This window comes from Paroedura picta, chromosome 1 (assembly GCF_049243985.1).
Source record: "Paroedura picta isolate Pp20150507F chromosome 1, Ppicta_v3.0, whole genome shotgun sequence".
NCBI lineage: Eukaryota > Metazoa > Chordata > Lepidosauria > Squamata > Gekkonidae > Paroedura > Paroedura picta.
In genome coordinates, this window is record NC_135369.1 from 128,612,356 (window position 1) to 128,638,772 (window position 26,417).

The 26,417-nt window shown below is 39.6% G+C and overlaps 1 protein-coding gene across 2 annotated transcripts in view; it reads left to right on the forward strand.

Moving 5' to 3' along the window:
- The window catches only part of ASCC3 (activating signal cointegrator 1 complex subunit 3), a 303,036-nt gene that overhangs the window by 185,869 nt on the left and 90,750 nt on the right, over window positions 1-26,417 (forward strand). The window contains exons 18-30 of one of the 2 annotated variants that reach the window (XM_077303437.1): window positions 361-525; window positions 1,116-1,202; window positions 3,302-3,478; window positions 5,083-5,308; window positions 8,136-8,290; window positions 8,848-8,946; window positions 10,433-10,601; window positions 21,347-21,567; window positions 23,135-23,220; window positions 23,993-24,159; window positions 24,268-24,413; window positions 24,524-24,644; window positions 26,174-26,316. In XM_077303437.1, the coding sequence (XP_077159552.1) occupies window positions 361-525; window positions 1,116-1,202; window positions 3,302-3,478; window positions 5,083-5,308; window positions 8,136-8,290; window positions 8,848-8,946; window positions 10,433-10,601; window positions 21,347-21,567; window positions 23,135-23,220; window positions 23,993-24,159; window positions 24,268-24,413; window positions 24,524-24,644; window positions 26,174-26,316 (1,962 nt within the window). The other variant, XM_077303430.1, reaches the window with a different exon arrangement.

Genomic DNA, 26,417 nt, shown 5'->3' on the forward strand with positions numbered 1-26,417 from the left:
ATTCCAAGTGTTATAGTTTAAATATTTTATTTTTACAAATTCTACTGTTTTAAATACTAATGTTCCCAATGACGCTGTTCCTTGTACTATACCATGAACAATTTTCACTGTAAACCACCATGAGCCACTAAAATAAATAAAATAAATAAATAATGGCATACACAGAGTTTCCTGTTTCTTTAAATTACAAGGAAAAAGATTGCTTAGATTCATATTTGTTGGGTGGGGAGGGAGGGAACATACCTACAAATATAAATCTGACACAGGAAAAAACTAAAAAGATATGAAAAAGTAATATAAGAAACAATGCTTCAAACAGTTCCTTAATAACCATAGTTGTATTTTGTCAATTCTTTTTAGATGGATCCAACTTTAGAGAAGCACAGAGAACAGCTAGTGATTGAAGTTGGCCGAAAGTTAGACAAAGCCCGGATGATTCGCTTTGAAGAGAGAACTGGATTTTTTTCTTCAACAGATTTAGGCAGAATTGCCAGCCACTATTACATTAAATACAATACTATTGAGGTATTATGCAGCTTTCGTAGATACCTCATTTAAAATATAAAATCCTGACACTGTATTTTACAGTATTTTATTGTCACAAAGTAATTAGTTTCAATGTTTTGCCAAAATTACAGGCTTTTAAATGCAATAGGGGAAAATGCTGGTGTGCATTCTCATCCTGTAAAGTATGATTAAGATACCAGAAGTTTATAAATAGCAATGACTTTGTGATCTTGTTCAGCAGTTGCAACTTCTGTAGTGTCAGAAGGCAGGTATTAAAATTCTTATGCACACAGAGATGTGCAGATGTACAGAAGTATGAATGTACTTTTTAAAATTTTGGCATCCATTGCTCTGTATTTTGAAGATGTGTTCTGAAGGACTTAGCTATTATGGGTTTCCTCTTTGAATCCTCCTTCCCGTTTTGATTATTGTAAATGCATCTAACATTGTTAAATATAGGAGCTTATATTTCAATATATTCAATATATATTGAGCTGCTATAACAATAGGCTTGTGTATTTAGTTCATTAATTAGTCTTGTGTACTGTCAAAATTGTAGCTATTGCAAAATAATTTAAACAGCAAACCCAAGTTCCTTCTTTTTGCAGACTTTCAATGAACTGTTTGATGCTCATAAAACAGAAGGTGACATTCTTGCTATGGTGTCTAAAGCAGAGGAGTTTGAACAGATTAAGGTAAGAGTGCACAATAAACTGTGAAAAGAAAAACCCTCCAATATTGTTTATTTTTATTATTATTACTATTACTATTGTATTTGTTACCTGTTCTTTCTCTACAGACTTGGGGGGGGGGGGGCGCTACATCAAACAATGTGACAGAATAAAAATATAAAATACAAAAATATAATATAGAATAAATAATTAAAATCTTAATAAATAAAACAGTTCTTCCCTTCAATGCCTATTCTTTTCAGCAGCAGACAGGGGAAGAGGGCAGGAAGATTTTAACAGCCCCAGAAGGATAAGTGTGCTTTCAATAGGGAGGACAGTTTTATTTGTTGATGTTTATTGGGCCTCAACCATAGACCTGGTGGAACAGCTACATTTTACAAGCCCTGCGGAGCCATTCAACGTCCTACAGAGGTCTGATCTCATTTGGGAGTGCATGCCACCAGGTCAAAGCCAGAGCCGAAAAGGTTGAAGCCAGTTTCATTTCCCTAAGCAAATTCTGCTGGCTTGATCTTAATGCCCTTTGGGAAGAGACTGTCTGCAGGTACATTAGTCACATAGGGCTTTACAGGTCATACCAAAACCTTGAATTTGATTTGGTCTCCCATCTGGATCTACTGTGGCTGAGAGAGCACAGGTTGTATATGTACCCTCCACAGTCCCCCTGCAAGGACTCATGTGGCCACATTCTGGGCCCATTGGAGTTTATGGAACAGTTTCAAGGGTAGCCCTGTGCAGAGCAAGTTGCAATAATCTAGTCTGGAGGTGACTGTTGCATGGATCACAGTGGCTCGGTCAGACATTATAGATAAGGTGCTAGCTGTTGCACCTGGTGAAGATGGTAGAATGCCAGGTACTCTCTGAGCCATTATGTTAAATTTTAGTTTGACTCTAAAGTTCAGCTGTAGACTCTTTCACAGTCTGTTCCTTTATACATGAGAGTTCCAATGTGTATGTGCTCATGCACACATGTATGTGATAACTGGGGCTCCTTGCATTAGATTGGTTTCCTGAGATACAGATTCAAGGTTTTATTGTTTGTTTTGCTTTCCCATAATTAATTATTGTGCTGTGGAAAATTATCCTATCATGTTTTAGAAACACACTATGAAATTAGATAAATGAGTCCTAAACAAATGGCAGGAAGATTCCTTCTGCTAATAGATAAAAATTGACATTGTGGTAGATATTAGGTTGTTGTGTCATTTTAACAGAAACATTAGCTACTGGTGCCTTTATTCATACAAGAGCTATGTACAAGTGCTAGTGTAACAAGAGGTCTGATGTTAACAAACTGTTCAGCAGTTAGCAGAGATGCGTCCTCTTGAAATGAGATAATTGGGAAGTGATTGAAAAGTCCCTCAAATAGTTCAAGTGATAGTTGTAGCTTTTCAGCTCTGACTTCATAAAAATGGGTTGATCGGCATCCGATGGAAATGGCCTCCATGTGGTTCCCTGCACTGCCAAACATTTATCCTCTTTAAATAAGTTTTAGACTAATAGACTTTGGGCAAATCAAAAGATATGTAAATTTATGCTGTGTTTTGCAAGTAGGAATCAGAATGTAAAATATTATGCATTATTCAAACTTTAGATATGAATATTTCTTCACTTGTATTAAGACTTAATCTTATTAACAGTGAAAACCTTAATACCATGAATCATAGTACTTCAGAGTTTGGAGCTAAGGACATCATATGCCACATGCAAACTGTATGACTTTAATGAATGCATTTAATGCTAATTCAAATTTTCCCTAATCCAGAAGGACAGAGGTCATACTCTGGTCAAATAAAAAAGGAAATCTCATCAGGTGGAAGATGGTACAGTCAGAAGATTTAATTTTCAAGGCGTAACACTTTTTTGTATGTCAATGGCAACCTTAGTAAAAGGTGATGCATAATGAAATGCAATTGTGTCATTATTAAGACATTTTCAATTAAGGTTCGATTAACTACAGTGTTGGAAGAATTGTTTTTTATTTTTTCAGAAACTGTAGACTGTTTAAAAACACAGTTATTGAGAGATAATTACCATTTAATTTTAATGTTGCAGTCTTAACAAGATGCACCAGTCTTTTCATAGTCTATTAATTTGTATTTCAGGTGAGAGAAGAAGAAATAGAGGAACTTGAAGCCTTACTGTGTGAATTCTGTGAACTTCCCACTCCTGGTGGTGTGGAGAACAGTTATGGGAAAATAAACATCCTTCTACAGACCTATGTCAGCCGAGGAGAGATGGATAGTTTTTCTCTCATTTCAGATTCAGCTTATGTTGCACAGGTAAAAAAGCAAAAGAAAAACTTTCTTTCTCAGTGCTAATACTACAAAGACAGATCTGCATATTCAATCCCCTATGCAGTTTCCATGCAAGTTTGATCCAGATTCTGGTGGGTCACCATGTTGATCTGAATCAGCAGAATCAAGTTTGAGTCCAGTGGCACCTTTAGAACCAACAAAGTGTTATTCAAGGCATAAGTTTTTGTGGGCAAGCATATCACATATAGTAAAACATAATTTCTTCAACCCTTACATATTGGGGGGAATTACTTGCCAGGAAGGGCTAGTTAGAGTCAAGATGCATAGCTAATGGGACAATTATAGCTGAGATTGAATTAAGGCAGTTGTCAAGATCTGTGAATGGTAGTAAATCAGCATACAGATACAACAGACAGAAACAAGAGTAAAGTTTGAGTCCAGAGGCAGCCCAAAGTCAATGAAGGTCAGCTCTGGGTACAAGCAAGAACTGAGAGACTTATCATATACAGATACATGCTCCTTCAGTTACATTGAAACAAATCTCCTTAAATGTTACATATAGGTCGTAGGGGAGTTAATTGCCAGGAAGGGCTAATTAGAGTAAAGATGCATAAATAAGTGAGCAATATAAACAGCTAAGATTAGAATAGCATGTTTCGTATGACAGGTAAGTAGCAGCAAATTGGCAGAGATGATTAAGGAATTAAGAACAAATGTGAGAACTGAGTTAGAGTCCAGCGCCCCCACCCCCACACCAAAAAGACCCACAAGTTTAATTTCTGGGTATAAGTGAGAACTGAATGAGTTAGTATGTATAGTGAGGTAATAGGCTGTTAAAGCCAGGGAGTTCCATTGTCCTGAGTGTTGTAATAACTTTTAATTTAGCAATCTCCCATCCTGTCTGTTTCTGAAATTCCTTTGCAATACAACGGCTACATTGAGGTCCCCCATTGAGCGCCCTGGAGGGTTGAAATGTTCCACTCCTTTCTCAAGTTTTGTGATTCTTGATGTCAGAACATGTTCTCCAGTGTGTAGTCTTGGTTTAGAAGGGCTGTCAGACTTTACACTCAGTTCTCCACTCTGTCTACTTATAGTTTGGCAAAATGATGATGTAAGCGAGCAGTTCTGCTAAAGAAAGACTGAAATTCTTGCTATGTATCCAAAATATGTTGTCATTCTAACACTTCTATACTGCCCCATTTGAGCCACCTTCTGCCCCATTTGAGCTACCAAGGCAGCTAAGTTAAAATAGCCATTCTAAAAATACATCGTACAAAGAACTAAAACCAAAATTTGTCCTATTGTTTGACTCTTAGTGGCATTTATGAACCGCTTTTCTTTTAGAAGACAATTCAGCTCCTGAGGTGGCCATCAGCAAAGTTAAAAATAAACTTATAAACAAAAGGAAATGTGCCATAATGCAATTATGCAGAGATGTAGCTGCACTAAGAAATATTTTAAACACAGGCAATGGCTAACAGAATACATTCTTCAGGTAGTGGCAGAAGCTTCAGTGATGCTAATTGGGAGTGAGTTTCATAATATGCGCACCACAGAAAAAATGTCATTATAATTTTGAGTCCCGTGTGCAGTGCATTTATGCAGTTCTCTTTGCTTTTGTTCTGCAGAATGCGGCACGTATTGTCCGAGCCCTTTTTGAAATTGCCCTCCGTAAACGATGGCCTGCAATGACTTACCGGCTACTAAACCTCAGCAAGATTATTGACAAGCGATTGTGGGGTTGGGTCAGTCCTCTGCGGCAGTTTTCAGTCCTGCCACCACCAGTACTTACAAAACTGGAACAAAAGCAACTCACTATCGATAAGCTGAAGGACATGAGGAAAGATGAAATAGGTACGATGTAGGGGTAAATTGCTTCATCTCAAACATGTGAGCTCTTTTTCGTCTAACTTTATTTTTCATTTTATTTCTATCACTAGCCCTGCCACATATTCAGTACTTTTAAAAATGTCTATCCATTTTTTATCCCTGTCTGTAAATTAAGGGAGGACCATGTTTTCATTGTTAGGCCACTCCTCTATTTCAGGGAGAGACCACCTGATCCATGGTGGCAGAATGTCTGTAAGTGGAACTGGGCCACACTTTTCTCTGTAATCCTGTATTTGAAGAGGTTACAGTGCACCCAAATAATGTTAAGTGGTTTAAGGCCCCTTTTCATCATTGACTGTTCACAGCCAATTGTAAAACAGCCCACAACAGACACCCTGTGAGGTGGGTGAGGCTGACAGAGCCCTGATATTACTGCTCAGTCAGAACAGCTTTATCAGCACCGTGGCAAGCCCAAGGTCACCCAGCTGGCTGCATGTAGGGGAGTGCAGAATCGAACCCGGACAGAGGATGTTCCCTCCTTACCTGACAGAAGCTTATTTCAAGTCATCCTACATATCCTTATTAGCTAAGGATCAGCTACTATCAGAAACAGTTTCAGTACTGGATGTTGTCATTTAGCCTAACCTTAACCCACATGTTTTTACTGATATGTTTGAGGCCTGTTTACCAATATGCAGACAAAGGGAGTACATCTGTTTTCCCAGTAACAATATGCCCCTTCCTTCTGCCCCATTTGAGCCACCAAGGCAGCTAAGTTAAAATAGGCATTCTAAAAATACATCATACAAAGAACTAAAACCAAAATGCATATTATAAATGAAAAGCAATAGTTAAAACTTACGCAGGAAGTAGGGGTCCCTGAGGGAAGGCAGTAAAATTAGATGACTGAAGAATAGCCCTGAGAAGAAAGTTCTATAGTTAGATACCACAACTCAGAAGGTACCTCACCTGCCTAATCTCAGAAAGTGGGGGTACCAACATCAGGGCCTATGTCCATAGGACTCAGGTAGGTTCTTACAGGAGTAGGAAGTTCTTCAGTATGCTGGTCCCAAGCTACATTTTGCCCAGATCCAAAAATATTATGGGTGTTTCTGCACAAGGACCAATGTTGCCAATTGGTCCCGCAAAGTGGAAACACTATTTTTAAAAGTGCAATCTCAGCGTTACGCATACCTGCTTTTTTAGTGGAATTCAGTAGCATTTCATTTGTTTCCCACAGGTTTCTGGTCTCGCAAAAATCGCTAGACAGGAAGCAATTTTTTTCTGTGCTTTGTCCCGCCCCTGGCCGTCAATCAAACGTACAGCCAATGGGCGGTTGTTATCATGCCCCAGGAAGGCCCCTTTCCCTTTAAGAACAGGTTTAAAAAAAAAACACACGTTGCAATGAATATGCCTTGATTCTTCCTAAGGTAGAGTCCCATCTAGCTGGCAGCCGGCGTGTGAGCTGGCGAGTCATCGTTACCATGCTCCCCCAAGTGAAAAGAAAAATCCCCCCCCCGAACGGGCGCAATTTTCGGCCGAAAATAAAGGGAACTTGCAAACGGGGCTGTGTTGTGCTTGGGGACTTAGGGAAGCTTTAAAGCAGTTTGTGGAGGGACTGTAGCCGGAGAAGCCTCGCTGGGTGAATGAAGGCTTGCTGGTTCATTGCTTTCTGCTCGCTCCGAGAAAAAAAAAATGGAGATCGCTTCGCTGGAAGTTTGGAGGAGAGAGCCAGTGGAACCGCAACAATGGGAACGCACAGGTCTTTTTCGCTACTGTTGCAGATTGTTTGCAAGAGTGTAATGCTTTTCAAAGGGTGAATCCACTTTTCCCGATTTCCCTTTAAGTGCTACAACGAATCGCTTTTTGCGGGACTGTTTCAGGAGTGTGGCAGATTGTGTGCAACGTTTTGCATTTACAATTTGCAAGCCTTCTGCTACATTAAAGTCGTGCGGAATGGCCCTATATGTTCTACGCCTTTCTTAACCAAACAAGGAGAGAATATGAACAGTACATTATCCTCAGTGGAGCCCATACGGCAAGTCAATTACCATGATATAATATATTGTTATAATTTCAAAAATACCTTTTTTATGATTAGTGAGAGTAAGTAAAGTATGGAATTGTGGGGATAAGGTAGTTGCAAGGTTGTACCAGAACTACAGAATACGTGTGCTGGTGCTGAACTGAATCTACTATTGCCACCCCTACCTTATTGCAGTTAATATCTACCTATTCCATCCTGGCAGCTTCCCATCATTTTGAGTTGACTCACATACCTATGTTCTTGTCTCAGTGGCTATTATGATTGCATGAAATTTTATGTATTAAAGCATTTGTCAATACATGTCCCGTGATAATTTCTATAAGAGATACTCTTCACAGAAAGTATAACTTTTGGAAGTGGTTCATTCTATTCTCTCCAGTCTGCATTGTTCTGTGTATTTAGATTGTAAAAAGTACAAAAATGTGTCCTGCATTAAATAAGGTCAGTTTTTGTGTTTATTGAAGGTACATCATGGATTTAAAGTGCTAGGTCAAAAAGTCAGGGGGGGAAAGGAGCTGGCTTGAAACTATATGCCGTGGTGTAACTTCCTAACAGTTATTTAACCCATTAGTAACACCTAGATGGAGTATTAAAGATAGGTTTCTGAACTGCAATAACTAATTCAAGTTAAATATTCAAGCGTGCTAGGTCAAGGGAGTCAGTTAATTTACCCTGAAACAACAAACAATCAGGCGTAATATTCTTCTCCAAAGGCCCTTTTAAAAGTCTGATGTGTGATTCCCCACTCACCCCTCCCCAATTCTAGCGAATGCAAATGCATATCAAGTTGTGCTTGCTTTGCAGGTCACATGCTGCATCATGTGAATATTGGATTAAAGGTCAAACAGTGTGTCCATCAAATTCCCTCCATCACAATGGAAGCTACTGTCCAGCCAATTACGCGTACTGTGCTCAGAGTAAGGTTGAACATCACTTCTGATTTCAAGTGGAATGATCAGGTAAAAACGCCTTGAAAAGTGAAGCCAGGAAAATATGGTGAATAATTTGGGCTCAAGGTCACTAGTACAGCCGGATAGCTCACAAATCATTAGCTTAGGAACTCCTGTACCACCTGTGCTGGCTTGAAGGAACCACAGTCATGCCAAATGAAGTGATTATTGGAAATTTTAGGTTTTAGTTCATATGCCACTGAACCACAATAAGGTCCCAGGGGTAAAAAACAACACCTAGCTGATCTTTAAGCTTAATTAATCTTAAGGTATACTATTATATTAACATTTCCTCTGACCCTTAGAGTTTTAACACTTTTTCCAGGATTTGAATGTAAGTAAAATGAATATAATATTGAATATAAGTAGTACACTGAGCCCATGCTTTCCTCACAGAATAAATTCAATATGTTTTGCTAATGTTGCTATTGTGTGATATAGATATGATGCATTTTACTACATCATTATCCCATCTTCATTTTCGTTTTTCATTTGAAGTAATGTGGTCTCCAGTTTACTTTAGAACGTAGTATCTAGGATATGTAACCATGTTATTTGTGTCCTAGGTCCATGGCACAGGTGGGGAGCCCTGGTGGATTTGGGTAGAAGACCCCACCAATGATCACATTTACCATTCTGAATATTTTATTATTCAAAAAAAGCAGGTAAATAAATAAAACATACAATTATATCTCACACCATAGTGTAAAATGCCTATAACACTGAACAAATGGAATAAAGTTCTAATTAACATTAATTTAAAATATTGTAACATGATATTTCTAGCTATTGCTTTCAGATTTGCATGTTAAAATTGGCTTGCTGTTTGGTCATTCCCTGGCATCTCTTCAAAAACAAAATCTAATAAAAAAATTGTTCCTCTAATGTGTCTGAAAGTACAATTACTTTAAGATGAAAAATCAAATATGTGATGCTTCCTTCTATTACGCTTGTCAATACAGATTATTACTAGCAACAGTTTCATCAAAAGAAATGTAATAAGCAAGGACTAATTGTAAAGCTTAAGCCAGTTAGAATACAGTCTATCCATAAAGTAGGGATGGGCATGGACATAAAAATTCTGGTTCAGTACAGCTTCCAAACTTAGCCAAAAATGACCTGAAACAAACAGGCCAATTTGGATCCGCCTTTCTCCCATCCACAGCAAACTGCAGCTGGAAGAAGGGGATTGTCCGGGGTTAAATGGCTGGTAGCCATATTAACCTGCCCATTTCACTTCTCCCAGCTTTAAAGTGAGGGGAGCGAAACAGGTGAGTTTATATGGCTGGCAACAATTACACCAGTTGATTTTGCTTCCCCTCACTTTCAAGTGACAATAAGAAAAAGGCAGTCTCAGATAACTCAAACCAAGAAGAACTTTCAAGCTGCAGAAATTAAAGAGACCACTGTAGTGGCTCATAGCCATTTCAGCCTATTGGTAGGTAGGGCAGGTGCGCCTATCAACTGGCAGTCTGAAATGGTTGGCTGCCATTTCACTTGTCTCATTTTTGTTGTTGTTGTTGTTGTTGTAGGCAAGGGAAACAACCAAATAGTGAAATGGCGTGCAACCATTTCAGCCTAAGTGCTGGATGGGTGCATCCTTTAACTATAAGGCTGAGAGACATTTCATTGGACCATTTTATTTCTCCTCACTTTATAGCAGAGGGAAGCAAAACTAACCTGTGAAATGCCTTATAGACATTTCAGCTTAACTTCAGGGCCGGTTTACCTATCAGCTATTAGGTTGAAATGACTGGCAGCCATTTCAGCTTTGAAGCACGGCAAAGCTAAGTTGATGGCTTGCAGCCATTTAAATCCAACAGGTCAGTTGTAGACCCATGCTGCTCAGCTGTTAGGTTTAAATGGGTTGAACAGCCAAACCAGACAAAAATCTGGTAAATATGCAGGGACTCAGAACCAGACCAATTTTGTGCCAAATTTTCTTTCGTGAACCAGTTCTTGCCCTATTGTAAAGCACAAGAAAGATTTTTAAATAAAATTAGATCTTCTCTTCCATTTACACTATATTTTAAATATTTTATAAATGTATGTTTCTGTGCTTTTATGTATTTCATGTCATATGAGAAGACTAGGGTTACCTAATTTTGGCCATCTGAAAACTAATACAGTTCTGTTTGTTGTTTACTATAGGTCATTGCAAAAGAAGCTCAGCTGTTGGTGTTCACTATTCCAATCTTTGAACCGCTGCCATCTCAGTACTATATCCGGGCTGTGTCTGATAGGTGGTTAGGAGCTGAGGCTGTATGTATTATCAATTTTCAGCAGCTAATTCTACCTGAGAGACATCCACCTCATACAGGTAACAATGTCCAGAGCTGCAATCCTGCACGATTCATGTATGTTGATTTCTAGGGAAACTGTGTGCTGAAGTGTATCAGTTTTGCAGTGTTGATTCCCTTCTCTGTTTTGTAATCTGTTGAAGAAAAGGAAGCAACAACAATGCAAAAGCTGTGAACTATTTTTAAAAGGAAGTTTTGTGACCTCTCTTTGTGACAGCAAATGGTATCTTAGTACTTATTATTCTTCCTAAAATAAATGCACTGTGCTGACTAAAGCGGTAGAATTCTCAATAATAACATTTGTATGGCAAATTAGAAAATATTTTAATAACTGTGTTATGTATTTGTTCTGTCTGTTTTCCCCTTCCATATTTTTTTGCAATCTTCACATTATCAAATCATGAATATGAAAACTGTTGGTACATAATCTTGTTCATTTCTTCCGGCCATATCAGTGTAGTATAGAACAGTGTGTCTAACGCCATTGTGCAGACTCCTATTGTGCCTGTCTCTTTTAAAAGTCAGCATACTGAATGCATTCAAAAATGTCTGACCTGTATGTCCCTTGTTCATGTATAAATTCACACTTGAGTATGGTGTTTTTGGCCATTGTTCTGCTGTACCAAAATTGTCTGGCTAAACATATGTACCCTATTTATCTAATTGACTGATCAATGAATAGTATTCAGAAGAAACAAAAAGATATTTACACATCACCAGTTATGGAACCTCTAGGATTTATGGTAATGGACTGCCATTCCCATCTGGTTCCTCTGAAACAATGAAGTGTACAGAGGTCCCGCTAGACAAAGATCAAGAAAAGGCCTTTTTCCCTTTGACAGATCCCAAGAAATCACAACATTAGCGGGGATGATGAAAGCATTTTGAAGTATCTACAAAAAATATGTTAAGAATAGTAAGCCTTGAAGCCTCAACACATTTTATAGCTCTCCAGACCTACCTTACTGAAAAGAATCCTAAAAGGGGCACAGGAATCGTGAGCCAAACATAACTTCAAAGAAAGCATCTGTGTAACAGAATCAATGCAAATTCCTACTAATTTGGTTGGATTCTAATCATTTCATGTTATGTGCATATACCAGTTTCTTAAAGCTCATTATTGTTTAGCAATCAGATGCTTCTAAAATATGATTTTTGTATTAAAGTGTTTTTAACGTTAGACAGAAATTGTTGCATGTAAGTCAAGGAGCATAGAAATATCGAATGATAGCGTTAGAAGGGACCTCCAGGGTCTTCTAGTCCAAACCTCTGCACATTGCAAGAACTCACAACTATCTGCCCACTCACAGTAATCTCACTTGCATGCCCCAGTGAGCTGTACAATTTCTTGTAGTGATATTTATTTTCCCTATTATAGCATGGCTAACAAACTACTCAGCCATTGGAGTCTCCTGTGGGACACCCCTCCAAAAGGGATGTTCTCCCATGGGCAGTTACATCCTGTTAGAGTTGTGATAATAACAGGCACTGAACCTGCAAAACCAGCTTGTCAGTGGAATAAATTGCTAATAGTGATAATTCAAGCAGTTGTCTCACAAAGATCTACTTATCAAAGGCTCATCAGTATCTGTTGATATAAATTTTAGCCACAGGCACACAGTGTCATGGTCGGTAGAAGCACGTAGAAGCATATCTTTTGCCAGATGTGCTAAGCAGAGCTTTGGGGATGGTGGTGTCTCTCTACATTCCAGATCATTTGGCCCTTGAACTGGGATGTGAAACTTGGTTTCTCTGCCAGTATTTTTGTTGATCTTCTGTGCAGTCCCACATGAGGGGACTACACATGAACACGAGTGGTTTTTCAAGCTAAAAGTCTCTACGGAGTGCAGCATATCAGAGCTGGAACAAGCTAATCTACCCAATTGATCATGTGCTCCCATGCACCAGTGCCCTTACCCTCAGCTTTCTTTACTGCTGAAGAAGAGAGTTGTAGCATCTGCTTCATCTTCAAGTCATCTTCTATTCATTTTCTTCAGATCTTCATGAGTGAATTCTCAGCATGGAACTTCTGCCTACCTCTATGCTTGTTTCTGCACTACTATTGTGTGTGTTGGGTGGCTATAGAAAGAAGAGCTGATTTTTGTACCCCACTTTTCACTACTCTAAGGAGTCCCAACGTGATTTACAAACATCTTTCCCTTACTCTCCCCACAACAGACATCCTGTAAAGTAGGTGGGGTTGAGAAAGCTCTAAGAGAACTGCTCTGCAGAATCAGCTCTAGAACTGGGAGTACCCCAAGGTCACCCAGTTGGCTGCATATGGAGGAGTGGGGAATCAAGCTCAGTTCTCCGCTGCTCTTGACCACTATACCACACTGGCTACCAGCCTCTAAGCCCAGCATAGCCCAGAGAATTTTGTTTAAGAAATACACCCCTTGGCCCTTTATGCACGGCGCCAGATTCCACGCGCTGGCGCTGTGCCGTTGTGGCGGAGCACAATGCCCCGCCATTTCTCATGAACGCATGGGTGCGGGGCATGCTGAGTTGCCCCGGCGTAGCGTGCATGTGCGCGCTCTATGCTGAGGCTAGGAGGCCCGGCCGAGTTAAGTGCAGCAGCGTGGGCGGGGAGGTGGGGAGGGAGTGGGGGGTGGCAGGGGGTCACCCTGCCAGCTCCATGCTGCCACAGAGCCCGCAGGGGCGAGCGGTGTCCCTTAAGGGACACTGCAGGTCAAGGCTGGGTGGCCCAACAAGCCCGGCGCTGCCAATTATGCACAGCGCCAGGCCACCGCAGCCCCAGCTTACCCGGGAAGCTCCGGAAGATCCCGCACTCGTTTAACACGGGTCTTCCGGGGCCAGGAGGTGCCTGCACTCGCAGCGGCAGCGTGCATTCTCAGTGATTATAACCAAAGCGCTGCTGCCGCGAGTGCGGGCCTTATGGCCCGTGCATAATGGGCCATTGTGGAGAAAAGATGATGCAGATAGACAAGCATGAGCTCTGCCTGTTCTGCATGGAAGAGAGCCATAATGTGGCTATTTGCAAGGAAAAGTGTAAATTGGATTTGAAGCATCATACACTGGCATGAGTACCAAACCCAACACCTGAGCCCCAGGAGGTTTTGGCATGGCCCCCTATTGTCATTTATAAAGCAAGTTTTCTTTAGTATTTCGTAAGCAATAAATTCCTGATTAGCGTCAGAGTTCCTTGAATTCATCAACTTAGTTCTTCCTCTGTGATCAAAATTGCTTATCTATTTATATTCTAGATGATACAATATTGACATTAAAAGAAAGCACAAAGAGGTTAATTGCCTTTTAAATATATTCCTAAACAAATAAGGTTTTTTTCCTTCTTCCTTGTCCCAAGTTGGTATGTCCTTTCTATCCACATGTGGGCTAGAAGTGCTGTATTTTAATGATTGTTCAAGTTCTACTCATATTTAATTTTTATCCACTTGAAACCATTCTACAATTTCAGTTCATAGCAGAGCAAATTGCATAAAGCCACACCTGCCTGGAATCAGACTGTTTGCAGAACAGTGTGTTTAATCTACAACTTATTTCAAAATAGTTAATTAATAGCCATTATAAAAAGCACACATTTATTATAAACAATTGGCTGTTTATTATTCTTTTTGGAATAACACTAGAAATGTATTTTGTATGACTGAGAGTTTACCAATTCAGGACAGCTTTATAGCACTCTTTCTATTTAAATCTTCATTGTTAATTTAAATTCTCTATCAATGTATGCAGATTTCTTTGACCTGGGAGATTTAACATTTCTGTCCTTAGCACCTACATTTATTTTATTTCCTGCTGTAAGTTCAGTATATCTGATCATGGTTCATTGTTTTTTATAACCAGAAACAATTCCAAATGGAACCATTCATCTTCCTGGAGTAGGTTTTGGATCATATGAGTAATACAAATGTCAGTGCTATCCTAAACAGTTATACCCCCCTAAGACAATTCACTTCAATATATCTAATCATTATTTATGCTGACACAAAAATCATATATAAGGATTTAAACTAATTTTAAAATTGCATTTATTTTACTTTACTGAGAAATGATCCTATATTGAAATATTATAATACCATTTCTACTCAGTCAATTTTTTAACCATCAAAATCATCACCATTTATTTTTACACTGATTATGATTAACATTGACATTAATCAACAGTCTGGAAGACTGGAATATATTCAAGATATCACTAGAAGACAGAGCAAGTAAAGACTGTCTATAATATATAACTCAGATCAAGATTTTATATATTTATTTAGCTATATTAAGCAATGCAATCTACTATTAATCTACTAACAAGGAAGGATCTTTCTTTGTTTAATCGCATGTTAAATGTGTCATGTCAGTCAAGCTTCAGCCAGCCTTTATAGAGTGTATGTACCTGGCGCTGGCTTCCAGGAATGGACCCCAGCTGTACTTATGGAGGTGATCCTGGGTTTGGTGTTGGAAAGCCCAGTGCTCTAGAGAATTTCAGCATCCATATCTGGAGCAGTTTTCACCTTTGTCACTTGATGTGAGAACAGTGAGACTGTTTCAGTGTATTTAATGTCCTACACATTCTTCAGATCATAAGTCTACTTTGTCCTAAATTTGGACGATCTGTAGATGGACTTTGACAGGGCCCTTGTCATAGGCAAATCATTAATTGATAGGAATTAAAGTTGTAGTACCTCTGCAGGGTAAAGTGGTGTGCCCTTGAAAATTTCTAGTGCCTAAGGCTTTCCAGCAATCGCTTGGCAGCTGATGAATGATTTGAAAGCATCTTTTGTTGGGATTCTCCTAGATTGCTAGAGTGAGGAACTGAACCAGGCCATTCCTGTAATTGCTTGTAAAAGTCCTCTCCCTGTTCATACATGTTGTTTGACCTTTTTAGGGAGTTCCTGGAAACACTCAGAGCAGTGGTTACAACACCTATTTAGAGTGTATCCCATAGTTTTGCAGGGACTTCATAAATTATTTGCCAGTGCAATGTCTGTAGTAAAATAATACATCAAGGCCCTGTTTTTACCACAGAGAATGAGATATGTACTTAGCTGGCCCAGGTTGTAAGCAACAATACCACAGAAATACCAACTCGGTCCTACTCATATCCTTTTACAGATTCAGGTGGGTACCTGTGTTGGTCTAAAGCAAGAGAACAAAGTTTGAATCCAGTGGCACCTTTATGTTTTGTGTGTTGCACACTTTGTCAAATTCAGATTTCTGACAAAGTGCATGCGCAGGTAGGCTTATATCTTGAATACACCATTGTTGGTCTTTAGGGTTTATTTTACTGTCACCAGCAGGCCTTTAATAGAACTGCGGTCTAATGGCTTGCAGTCAAATTTTATAGAAAAGGAAAGAAAGTCAAAATCTTATCTTTACTTCAGCCAATATGGGGGTTAGGAGAAAATTTTGTACATCTCACTGGTTAGATATATTCTTGACTTATTCTGTTTTTCTTTCACATTTTCACAAGCATGAACCACTTTTTATATGGTTGCAAAGATTGGCTAGGAGGTTAATTCATCCTGTAAGGTTTGGAACCACAAGTAACCTGTTATGTCTTTTTGCAAACATTTTGAAGAAAATTTCCCATATAGAAGGTGACCTGGATGCTATACTGATTACTAGTTTTTCACATGAGATTCCTGAGACATAGAGAGAACAAATGAAATAACCAGCATAAAGAAATAGAAGAAAACAAAAAAAGTAATAACAAGAGTTGTATTCCCACAAGATCCAAGAAATCAAAAAATAATTGAAAGCATAGTTAGGCATGCAGAAATCTCAACACAGAAAAATATTAACCAAACAAGACAACGTTTTTTAAAAGATGGGAACTCTCACAACAAAGACTTTTCCAATATATGGAACAAGAAATGCCAGATGTTCAAGGTGGCTTCAGAAGAGGAAGCAGCACTAGAGAGCATGTTGCATATTCAGGTTCTCTTTTGATTGTGTGGATCATGAAAAGCAGTGTTTGTTTTTAAAAGAAATGAGAGTGCCACAACAACAACAATCCAGGATATAATCTTTATTCCTTTGTTTACAATCTGTTTTAAAGAAGTAGTTATTAGGCTCCATTCTTAAGAAATCGTTATAATTATTATTTTCTCCAGGGATCTCTGTTATATGAAGAGCAGTTGTAATCCCAAGTGATCTCCACCTGAACAAGCCTGTTAATATTTTGGAGGTCCTTAATCCATAGGGTTGCTTTGAGTCAGAAATTACTTGACACTTCACACATACGTACATCTGAAATTCCTGAGTAGCTCAGGAGAAAATGGCTACTTTAGAAGGTGGACTCTGTGGCATTGTACCCTGTTGAGGTCACTTCTCCCTCCCAAGGTTCCCACTCTCCAGGAATGGCAACCTTAAGGAGGAACTGATATCTAGATGGGAGGACCATTGTGATTCCAGGAGATCTACAGACTTTGTATGGAGCTTGGTGACCCTAGAAGGAGAAAAGTAACAAAGGAAATATTTGTTTGTTTATTTATTTGATTTATATCCTACCCCTCCCCGGGGGCTCAGGGCGGTCACAACACAATAACAATATACAATAGACTTAAAACCCCTAGTAAAATACCCCTTAAAACTAAAACCCCATTAACCACAATTCAAGATGAATACAGCACAAAAATAAAATTTCATAGTTTTCCCCGACGGGGGGTGGGCATAGGGACGATTGTAAGGGCCATTTCGCACGGCTTCAAAGTAGCAGAATGGTTGCTATTTGGAAACGCTACTAATTTGCCATAACCCACGACGTCGTAGACAATCTGCAACAATCCTGAAACCAATCAGCAAAAAGCGCTTCGTTGTGGCGCTTTCAGGGGAATCCAGAAAAGTGGATTCACCCTCCGGATAGCGATACACTCCTGCAACCAATCTGCAACAGTAGCGCTAAAGACCTGTGCGTTACCATTGTTGCTGGTTCTTCAAAGTCCCTCCCCCTGGCTCTCTCCTCCAAACTTCCGGCGAAGCGATCGCCATTTTTTTTTCTCCGAGCGAGCGGGGATAAACGCACCGGCGAGCCTCTTTCTGTTTAGAGGCTTCCCTGGCTTCAGTCCTTCACCTTTAGTCACTAAGCACAAACCACTGAAAAGCCCGTTTGCTGAAATAAAGTCCCTTTATTTTTTACAAATAAATTCAGCCGAAAATCGGGACCGTGAGAGGGGGGGGGGTTTATCACTCGAGGCAGCGTGCAAACGATCATACAATCAAACGACAGCTCACATTAGGCAGCTGGATGGGTCTCTCCGTAGCAACGAATCTACCTAGATTCGTTGCTATGGGTCGTTTTTTTTTAAAAAAAACCTTTCTTAAAGGGAAAGGGGCTGTTTGGGAGCATGCTAACGGCTGCCCATTGGCTGCTTGACGGCCAGGGGCGGGACGAGCTTGGCAATAGCGCTTCCTTTCTAGCGATTTCTGCCGAGACCGGAAGCCTGTGGGAAACGCTAAAAAACGCAACTGATTCCACTACAAAGGCAGGTATGCATAACGACGAATTCCACTATTTTAAATGGCGATTTTTCATTCTGCAAACAATTTGCAACAAAGATCCCTGTGCGAAAAGGCCCCAAGTCATTAGCTTACAATACAGCACCCTCTACTGAAAGGGAAATTGTGCCAGTTCATAGGAGCCCCAGAGTGAATATATGCCATGGAGCTCTGCAGATGCATATTTGAATCTCCTCTTCAATCATGTGTCCCCCGCCACTGGCATACACACAGAGAGCCATTTTAGCCACATAACCTGCATCCCTTTGTTGCCTGTACAGTAGAAGCAGCCTTGATAGGACTCCAAAGGCTATTTGTGCACAGGAAGGTCTTAGAGCTGGAAAACTTGACATGTGAGGGAAATGGAGGCACAAAGACAGCAACAAGAGGACAAACAAGTGCACCATCACAGAAAGCAGCTCTATCAACCCATCAGCAGCTTACTAGGCAACAGCAGCCAAGGGCCTCATGAGAGGCAGCTGGTTCAAATCATGGCAAGGCAAATACTGGCATGAAGGCAGTCTTATCTTTAGGCCGGCAACATGCTAAGCATGCTGATTAACTGCCCCATATGTCAGTAATTCTGATCAGATTTGCCATGCAGCCCTCCACTCCTGCTTAGGAAATTTATTGCTGGAATCTACTTATATTAATTCCAGCAGCCTTTGCACATCATCCATCCTCTGCCCCCTTTTATACAGAATGCATGGCTCATAAGATGTCAGCAGTGATCCAGTGTCCATGTAGCCCCGAAACCATTCCTCTCCCATGCTTAAGCAAGGGAGTGACATACCAGGTGGTCATCCAGGGCTGTGATTATGCTTCCTGCATTCCCCTATTTGAAGGGGCAGTATCACCAGCATGACACAATACCAATAGTGCAGTGCTATCCTGCCAGCATATCTGCAAACCAGTACCTTTTCTATACCATGCATACCTACTGTTAGCATTAGATGGGAGAAGAAATGGTTGGAGGTCCAGTGGGTATGGGAACAGTGGCAGTAGTCCTAGTTCAGGGCACAAGACAAATCTCTCTTGCTTACATGTGTGGAGTACTTTGTTCTTGCATCCCCAGTTGGAAGAGTAGAGACTCCCATTTGCTGTTTGTGTCTTCAGTTGAAATGCCTGTAAGGGTTCTGAGCAGAGCACTGTTAGAAAAATGCTACAAAAAAGTTGTTGTCAATAACATAATCTGTTCAGAGACTGGCCTTTGGTTGTATTTGCAGCATTCTCCCTCAGTATAATTATTACTAAATAATCATGTCCTTGTTTTTCAAGCCTTTGAAAATCCTCGTCTTAGGCCATGATGTTCTCTGAGTTAGTTTGTTTGTCCTCCTAAATTATGGGGCATATTTGCTTCGGTATGGTAAATTTAGATGTCGTTACAGTAGATTTGAAAAGACAACGGCCTTTTGTATAAAGGTCTATTTGTGCAAATTTCAGAACAAAAATTCAAGTTCAGTGGCATCTTTAAGACCAACCAAGTTTTATTTAAGGCATATGCTTTCATGAGCATGCATGCTTCTTCAGATACAGTGTAGTGGTAGTTACTAGTCTATTCATGCAGGTTCCTACAGCATAATGATGATGCTAAGCAGATGCTAAGGACCAAATAGTAATAAGAAGCTTAGTTTATATGGTCACCATTTGTTCGGATTTAATAACATTTGTTCGGAAAACATAGTAAATAAATATATCAAAGTTGGAGATTGAGGCGTAAACTCTTCTTAATTGTGGGGTGCTGAGAGTAATAATCTTCATGATGTTGTAAGAATTTCTGCTCACCCTCTACCTATATGATTGGATTGATACCTTCCATTTCATTGTATCTGAAGAAGTGTGCATGCACATGAAAGCTTATCCTTATCCATGGTTCCTCTATATATTTGTGAAACAGCCTGGGGGGTGGGATGTGTCCGGCTGTCTGAGTTGGAATAGTTGGCTGTCCGTGTTGGCCCTGACGCTACAGCTCCCGCCCTCCCTCCCTGGAGGCTAGCCACATTCCTCTCAGAGGCGCCAGAGACACACAGAGCCCTGCCAGGCCCAACATGAGCCTTCATTCCCTCCTATCACTTCTGCTGTGAGGGAGGCAGACAGAGACACAGGGAGAGCTGCCCCTGCTGCGACGGATGGAGAGAGAGACAGACAGAGACAGTTTATGCACTGGGGACTTTGTCTTAGGATGCTTTGGGCTGATCTGCGTTGAGTAGGGGGTTGGACTAGATGGCCTGTATGGCCCCTTCCAACTCTATGATTCTATGACTTCACTGCCTCAACTCCCATGCAGGAGCACAAATCATGGGTGGATGAGGCACACTGGGCCAAATGCTCCCCCATGTGCATGCAGGAAGAGGAGGCCAACCTGCCACCACTAAAACTCTAGCCTGCAGCATGGCATGAAACCTCCAGTGCATAAACAGAGAGAGCTGCCCCAAACTGCATACCAGCCCTCCTTTCCTCCTACAAACCAGCCCTGATTACCTACTATGCCTTCTGCTGCGAGGCACACCGAGAGACACGCAACGTGAGGGAGAGAGAGACACAGAGAGAGAGATTGCACCTCCCGGTGTCCCCTGGGTCCTAGCGTCCATTTCATTCCTGTTTGCAATGGGCTTTCTTGCTAGTACCTTAAATAAAACTTGGTTGGTCTTAAAGTTGCCACTGGGACCTTGAATTTTGTTCTGTTGCTTCAGACCAATATGGCTACCCACCTATATGTAAATATAAGACATCAGAACAGCTTTTAGACCCATTATGCACGGGGGTTTTAATGCACATTCGGGGTGGAATGGCGGCGACTAAAATCACCGATAACGCACGGTGCCGGCTGCAACTGGCCGCAGCTTCGGTGCATGCAGCCAAAAAAGCCGCGTTCGCGAAACGCGGAAGAAAACGCAGCTTCCGGTTGACCGGGGCGCAACCAGAAGCGGCGCCCGGATCGCCGCATGCATAATCGGTTACTCTGGGTTTTGCCGCCGTCACGCCCCGCCCCGTGCATAACCGGTGTGCGTCGCGTCTTCCCCCTCCGCGTTTTCCATGTGACCCGAAATCGCCGTTTCGGCGGCCATGCATAATGGGCCTTAGTGGGTTTAGCTGTGCTGGTTTACAACATAGACCTATAAAACCAGCTTTGTTTAGTTTTCATTTGAGCTCATGTTCTCTTTTAGATGAGTTCATGTATGGTATTAATAACAATATTTTAGCTATGGGTTCCGATTTTAACTGTAAGAAATACCTATTGTACCTGACTGCATATTTAAACATATGTTTCTAATTATTACTCAATTTTCAGAACTACTGGATCTCCAGCCTTTACCCATCACAGCTTTGGGAAAACCCGAGTATGAAGCTCTGTACAAATTTTCTCATTTTAACCCCGTTCAGACCCAGATATTCCATACACTGTACCACACAGATTGCAATGTTCTCCTTGGTGCTCCCACTGGCTCTGGGAAGACAGTTGCAGCAGAGTTAGCCATCTTTAGAGTTTTCAACAACTATCCCATGTCTAAGGTTTGTAAATTTATTATTCTGAGGCATGATCCCTTTCTCTGCTTTTTTCCACTAGTCCTGAACTAGCCAGAAGAGTGGACAGCAATGTTTTTGCTGTAGACATTTAAATGGTTCTTCACCATGTTTTGCTTGATTGACATCACAGGTGTATATAAATATTATACTTGTGTGGTGCTAAGAAAATTTGTTGCAGATAGTCATATCTACATCCTCAACATAATCTAATGATGATTTCAAAGTTGTACTTTTCCTACTAACACTGAAAAGGTTTGACTGCAACCAAATATGAGCATCTATTAAAATATTAGCCCATCATTCCTTCTAATAAAGTAATTTACTGGGGGACATTCTTTCATATTCATAGGCATTGGATAGGGGAAGCCGACCCAATCAGATGTAGGCTTTGTACTTAGCAAAACTGGCAGTGTTTAATTTTTATACGTGTTACACTGTTTCCCTTACTTTTGGAGGGCATTCTCTGTGTTTAATCTGTAAGTCAACCAATAAGTCTAAGCTATGTCAATTTATTTATGAGAAAGGACTCCCTAATCTTGCTGAAGAAAATGGCTATATTTTTATTTTTCAAATCTCCTGTCTCCCCACATGTCTAGACTTGTTCTCATATTCACTCACTGCAAGGCAAGAAAAATAATGTAGCTGCTTACAGCCAGGTCTTTTCTCCAGGGCAAGCCATTGACAAAGTATAGCAAATCCCTAGAATGCCTTGTTCCAGCAGTATGTTAGAGAATGCAAGTCATGCCAGCAATTGCAGCAGAGCAGGAAGGAGATACTGTCTCAGATTGCCATAAACCAGGTTATACAGTTAGGCTTTGCTTTGGCCTCAACCAGGTTTGCTACAGGGTAAAGTTCAAAGGGTTCTAGTCACACTTGATTTGTTTTCTTATGCTGTTGGGCTTCACTTAGGGCAGTGTGAGATGAGACCCTGAGGACATCTTTGTCCTCTGATTTTAGGAAACCCTGATTTTAGGAGAAAAGAGCCAGTATGGTTGTGACTGTAGCAGTTTTGATGGTGGAGCTAGTCACCTCCCCCCTCCCAGTCACTACCTAATTTTTTTAAAAGACAGAGGAACAGCTGTTTGAACTATAAGGTATACATATTTTAAATACATAATCAAATGTTGCCATATCCTTTATTGGACAGATTTTCATTGTCAGTGGCATTCCATCAGTGATATCCAGCAGATTTGTATATAGTTCTGGCATTGCTATCTTCTAGATAGTAGGTTGCTATTGTACAAAGATATTGAAATAACAAATATTCATTTTCCTTTTGTCTAGTTTTTTTTTACACTTTTTACATGCCTAATGATGTTAGTATTCAGTACATGCACAAACATCTGTGATTGGTTCAAAGACTTTAAAAAAATGGACTGTAAAACCATTTAACCACAATTGGAAACCTTCTGCAAGTGACTAAACAAAATATTTAAAAGTACCCCATAACTGTCAGCTTTGAGCTAACTCTATAAAAGAACCTACAAAAGGCTATTATGCATCAATTATTTTATTATTATTTTTAATGCTTCTGTTGACCTGTGAATTGCAGGCAGTGTATATTGCTCCTCTGAAGGCACTAGTGCGGGAGAGAATTGAGGATTGGAAAATTAGAATTGAGGAAAAGCTTGGCAAGAAGTAAGTGTTCTCTCATTTCAATCAAGTTGGATAAAAAATAAGAAACTTTCCTTTAAAGCCCAATAATAGTTATCATGCAGGTAAAAGCTTATGGCAAGTTCTTGTACTTGCAAAGGATTGTTGGCAGCAAGGAAACCTGTAGCAGAATTAATCTGGAATGGCAAGTAAATGTTGACTACATTCTTCATAATACATCCTATGTGGAATTTTCCCAGTCTAAGCTCCTTGATTTTAGTGGGCTTAGCCTTGCATAACTGCATAAGATTGCATGGTAACATTTGTGCCTGTTAAGAAAAGTCACGCACAGATTTAACAGTACCTGTAGCATCTCTAACTTTAACTAAGAAATAATGTATTTATGAAATAGTTGTGCAGATTGGACAAAAAATGTACAAAATTATGTTAATAGTAGTACATATTTTAGATGAACCTTTGCCTAGCTGAGTAGAAAATTGGCTGAGATCTTATTTGTTAAGAGGCTATGACTGGCAAGATCTTAATATGAGTGTTTTCTGCTCAATGGGATCTCTGTGTTGCCTTTGACTCCTCAAAAAGGAACTGATGTAGTTGTCATATATTGCTTAGCTTTTTCTGTGAAGGACATGAATAGAAGGTTGAGCCATGTCCTGGACCTTACATTCACCATGTGTATTCAGACAGGATTGTTTTATTTATCATATTTTTGTTGTTGTTCTAGATCTACAGTCTATTCCAAAATAAATAGAAATTTGTGCCATATTGCTTCACAATGACCACTTGACTCACTTTACAGGGTTGTGGAATTGACAGGGGATGTGACTCCTGATATGAGATCAATTGCCCAAGCAGACCTTATTGTGACTACTCCAGAGAAATGGGATGGGGTCAGCAGAAGCTGGCAGAATAGAAGCTATGTTCAGAAAGTTTCCATTCTCATCATAGATGAGATTCATCTGCTAGGTGAGCATCGTCCTCATTGTTATTATTGCTGGAATTGAGGTGTGCTCTGGCATTGCTCGCTAGACTTTAAAAATATTGATGTTGTGTTCCTTTCTCCTTCTTTTCTAGGAGATGAAAGAGGCCCTGTGCTAGAAGTGATTGTGTCTCGCACTAACTTCATTTCATCACACACAGAAAAGGCTGTCAGAGTTGTAGGTCTGTCCACTGCGTTAGCTAATGCCAGAGACCTTGCGGATTGGCTAAATATCAATCAGGCCAGTAGAGAACTTAAAACATTTGTTTGTTTTCAAAATAGCAATCCAGGGCTATTTGAACAAAAACAACCTAATACATGAACAACCAATTATTTGTATTTCCTCTTTAGGTAGGACTGTTCAATTTCAGGCCATCAGTGCGTCCGGTTCCACTGGAAGTACACATTCAAGGCTTCCCTGGCCAGCATTATTGTCCTCGGATGGCCAGTATGAACAAGCCAGCATTTCAAGGTATGTCGATATATTTGATTTTCTTTTCTTTTTTTATCTGCATAAGACAGATTTATATCATACGTTATTGTGTGCTTTCTTGGGTGGTTTTAAGATGAATGTCTTTTAACAACATGACCTTGTGCATTAGGCTGCTAACATAAGACATGTCAATGGAACCCAAACATATTTCAAATAGAATAATTTAAATTGCTGTTCATATTTGACACTATGAAACTGCTTTCATGTTAATATTTTAAGATTTACAAACCTATAAAATTTTTCTTGGTATTAATTCAGAAAGGGATTTCTTCCTCTTGGAAGTTTTAAAAAACTGTAAACATAAGTTGCATGTCAAGCTAGGCTTATATAATTCTGATTTCAAGACAATAACCATAAACTTCAGAATTTTCAGTATGTCTCTGTTTTCAATTTTTTATTCTTAAACTGGCTAAAAGGATAGATTTAGGAACCACCCTCATATTTTACAGAAACATGTTCTATGTGGATTCCATAAGGAATATTTATTATATCAATTAAAAAGAAATCCCCAAATAAATTTTGTGATATGAACTGCTGTTGATTGTAAGACGACAGTTGTGAGGTGACTTTTTAGCTGATCTAATTAGCCTTATGACAGAAGCAAAGTATTGATTGGAAACTAGAGACCAATCTTGGCAGTTCAGATTATTTACACCTCAAAGAGAAGCATTGTAGAAAAACACTAATGAACAATAAATCTGTCCAGAACTGTTCTGCCACACCTGTTCCTGAAGCAACAAAAATTCATTAGCTGTCAGGTTTCCGTTAGGAAATAGATATATTGATATCTGTATGAAGAAGATGCAGTATTAACTAACAGAGGAACTGGGCTCCAGCTCACGAAAGCTTATGCCTAAATAAATTTGTTAGTCTACAACCAGGCTTGGACAGTATTAGCACTCATCTGTCCTATACATGTCTCCCATTTACAATGTGTATTGTGATGGTTTATAATAAAATTGCTAAAATTTAGTAAAATTACTCAAATATATTGAAATTGTCAAGGCATTAATATACAAAACATTCATAAAGCATTGACATTATGTTAGAAGTAAGTAAATACTAAGACTGTCCATTTAAACAGTAGTCTGATTGTGTTAATACTGTTACTATGGTTAGATTGATAAAGAAATATGATTTGCAGACATTCTTTTCCTCACTTCTTTGATAGAATGTGGTCATTAATATGTCAACAGTTCACTTTATAAAGTCCATTCTTACCTCATAAAATTTTGCTGCAAGCTGAAATTTTTCATACTCAGCAAGAAAAACTTTTTAAAAAAAAGCATAGCACAAAAGCATGCTTGGCTTGACAACAGAAACCCCTCAGCCCATTGTTATACCTATATTTTGCTGCAAAAGCTCACTTGTGAAAATTCCCTTATGTCAAAGAGAAATTGGATATTAAAACTGCACCATCAACACTTTTCATTCAAGTAATTCCAATGCTGACACAAGGAGGATACACAGGGTAGTTCTGGTTTATAGATTTTTTTTCTTTTCAACAGCTATTAGGAGCCATTCTCCAGCCAAGCCTGTTCTTATCTTTGTATCATCCAGACGTCAAACTAGACTCACTGCTTTGGAGTTGATTGCTTTTCTGGCTACTGAAGATGATCCAAAACAATGGCTGAATATGGATGAAAGAGAAGTAAGTTCATACCTTTTGTATTATGAATTGGGTTAATTAGATGAATTATTAACATATAATGGTATTAGAGATGAGTCTTAAAAAACATAATTCTAAGACTT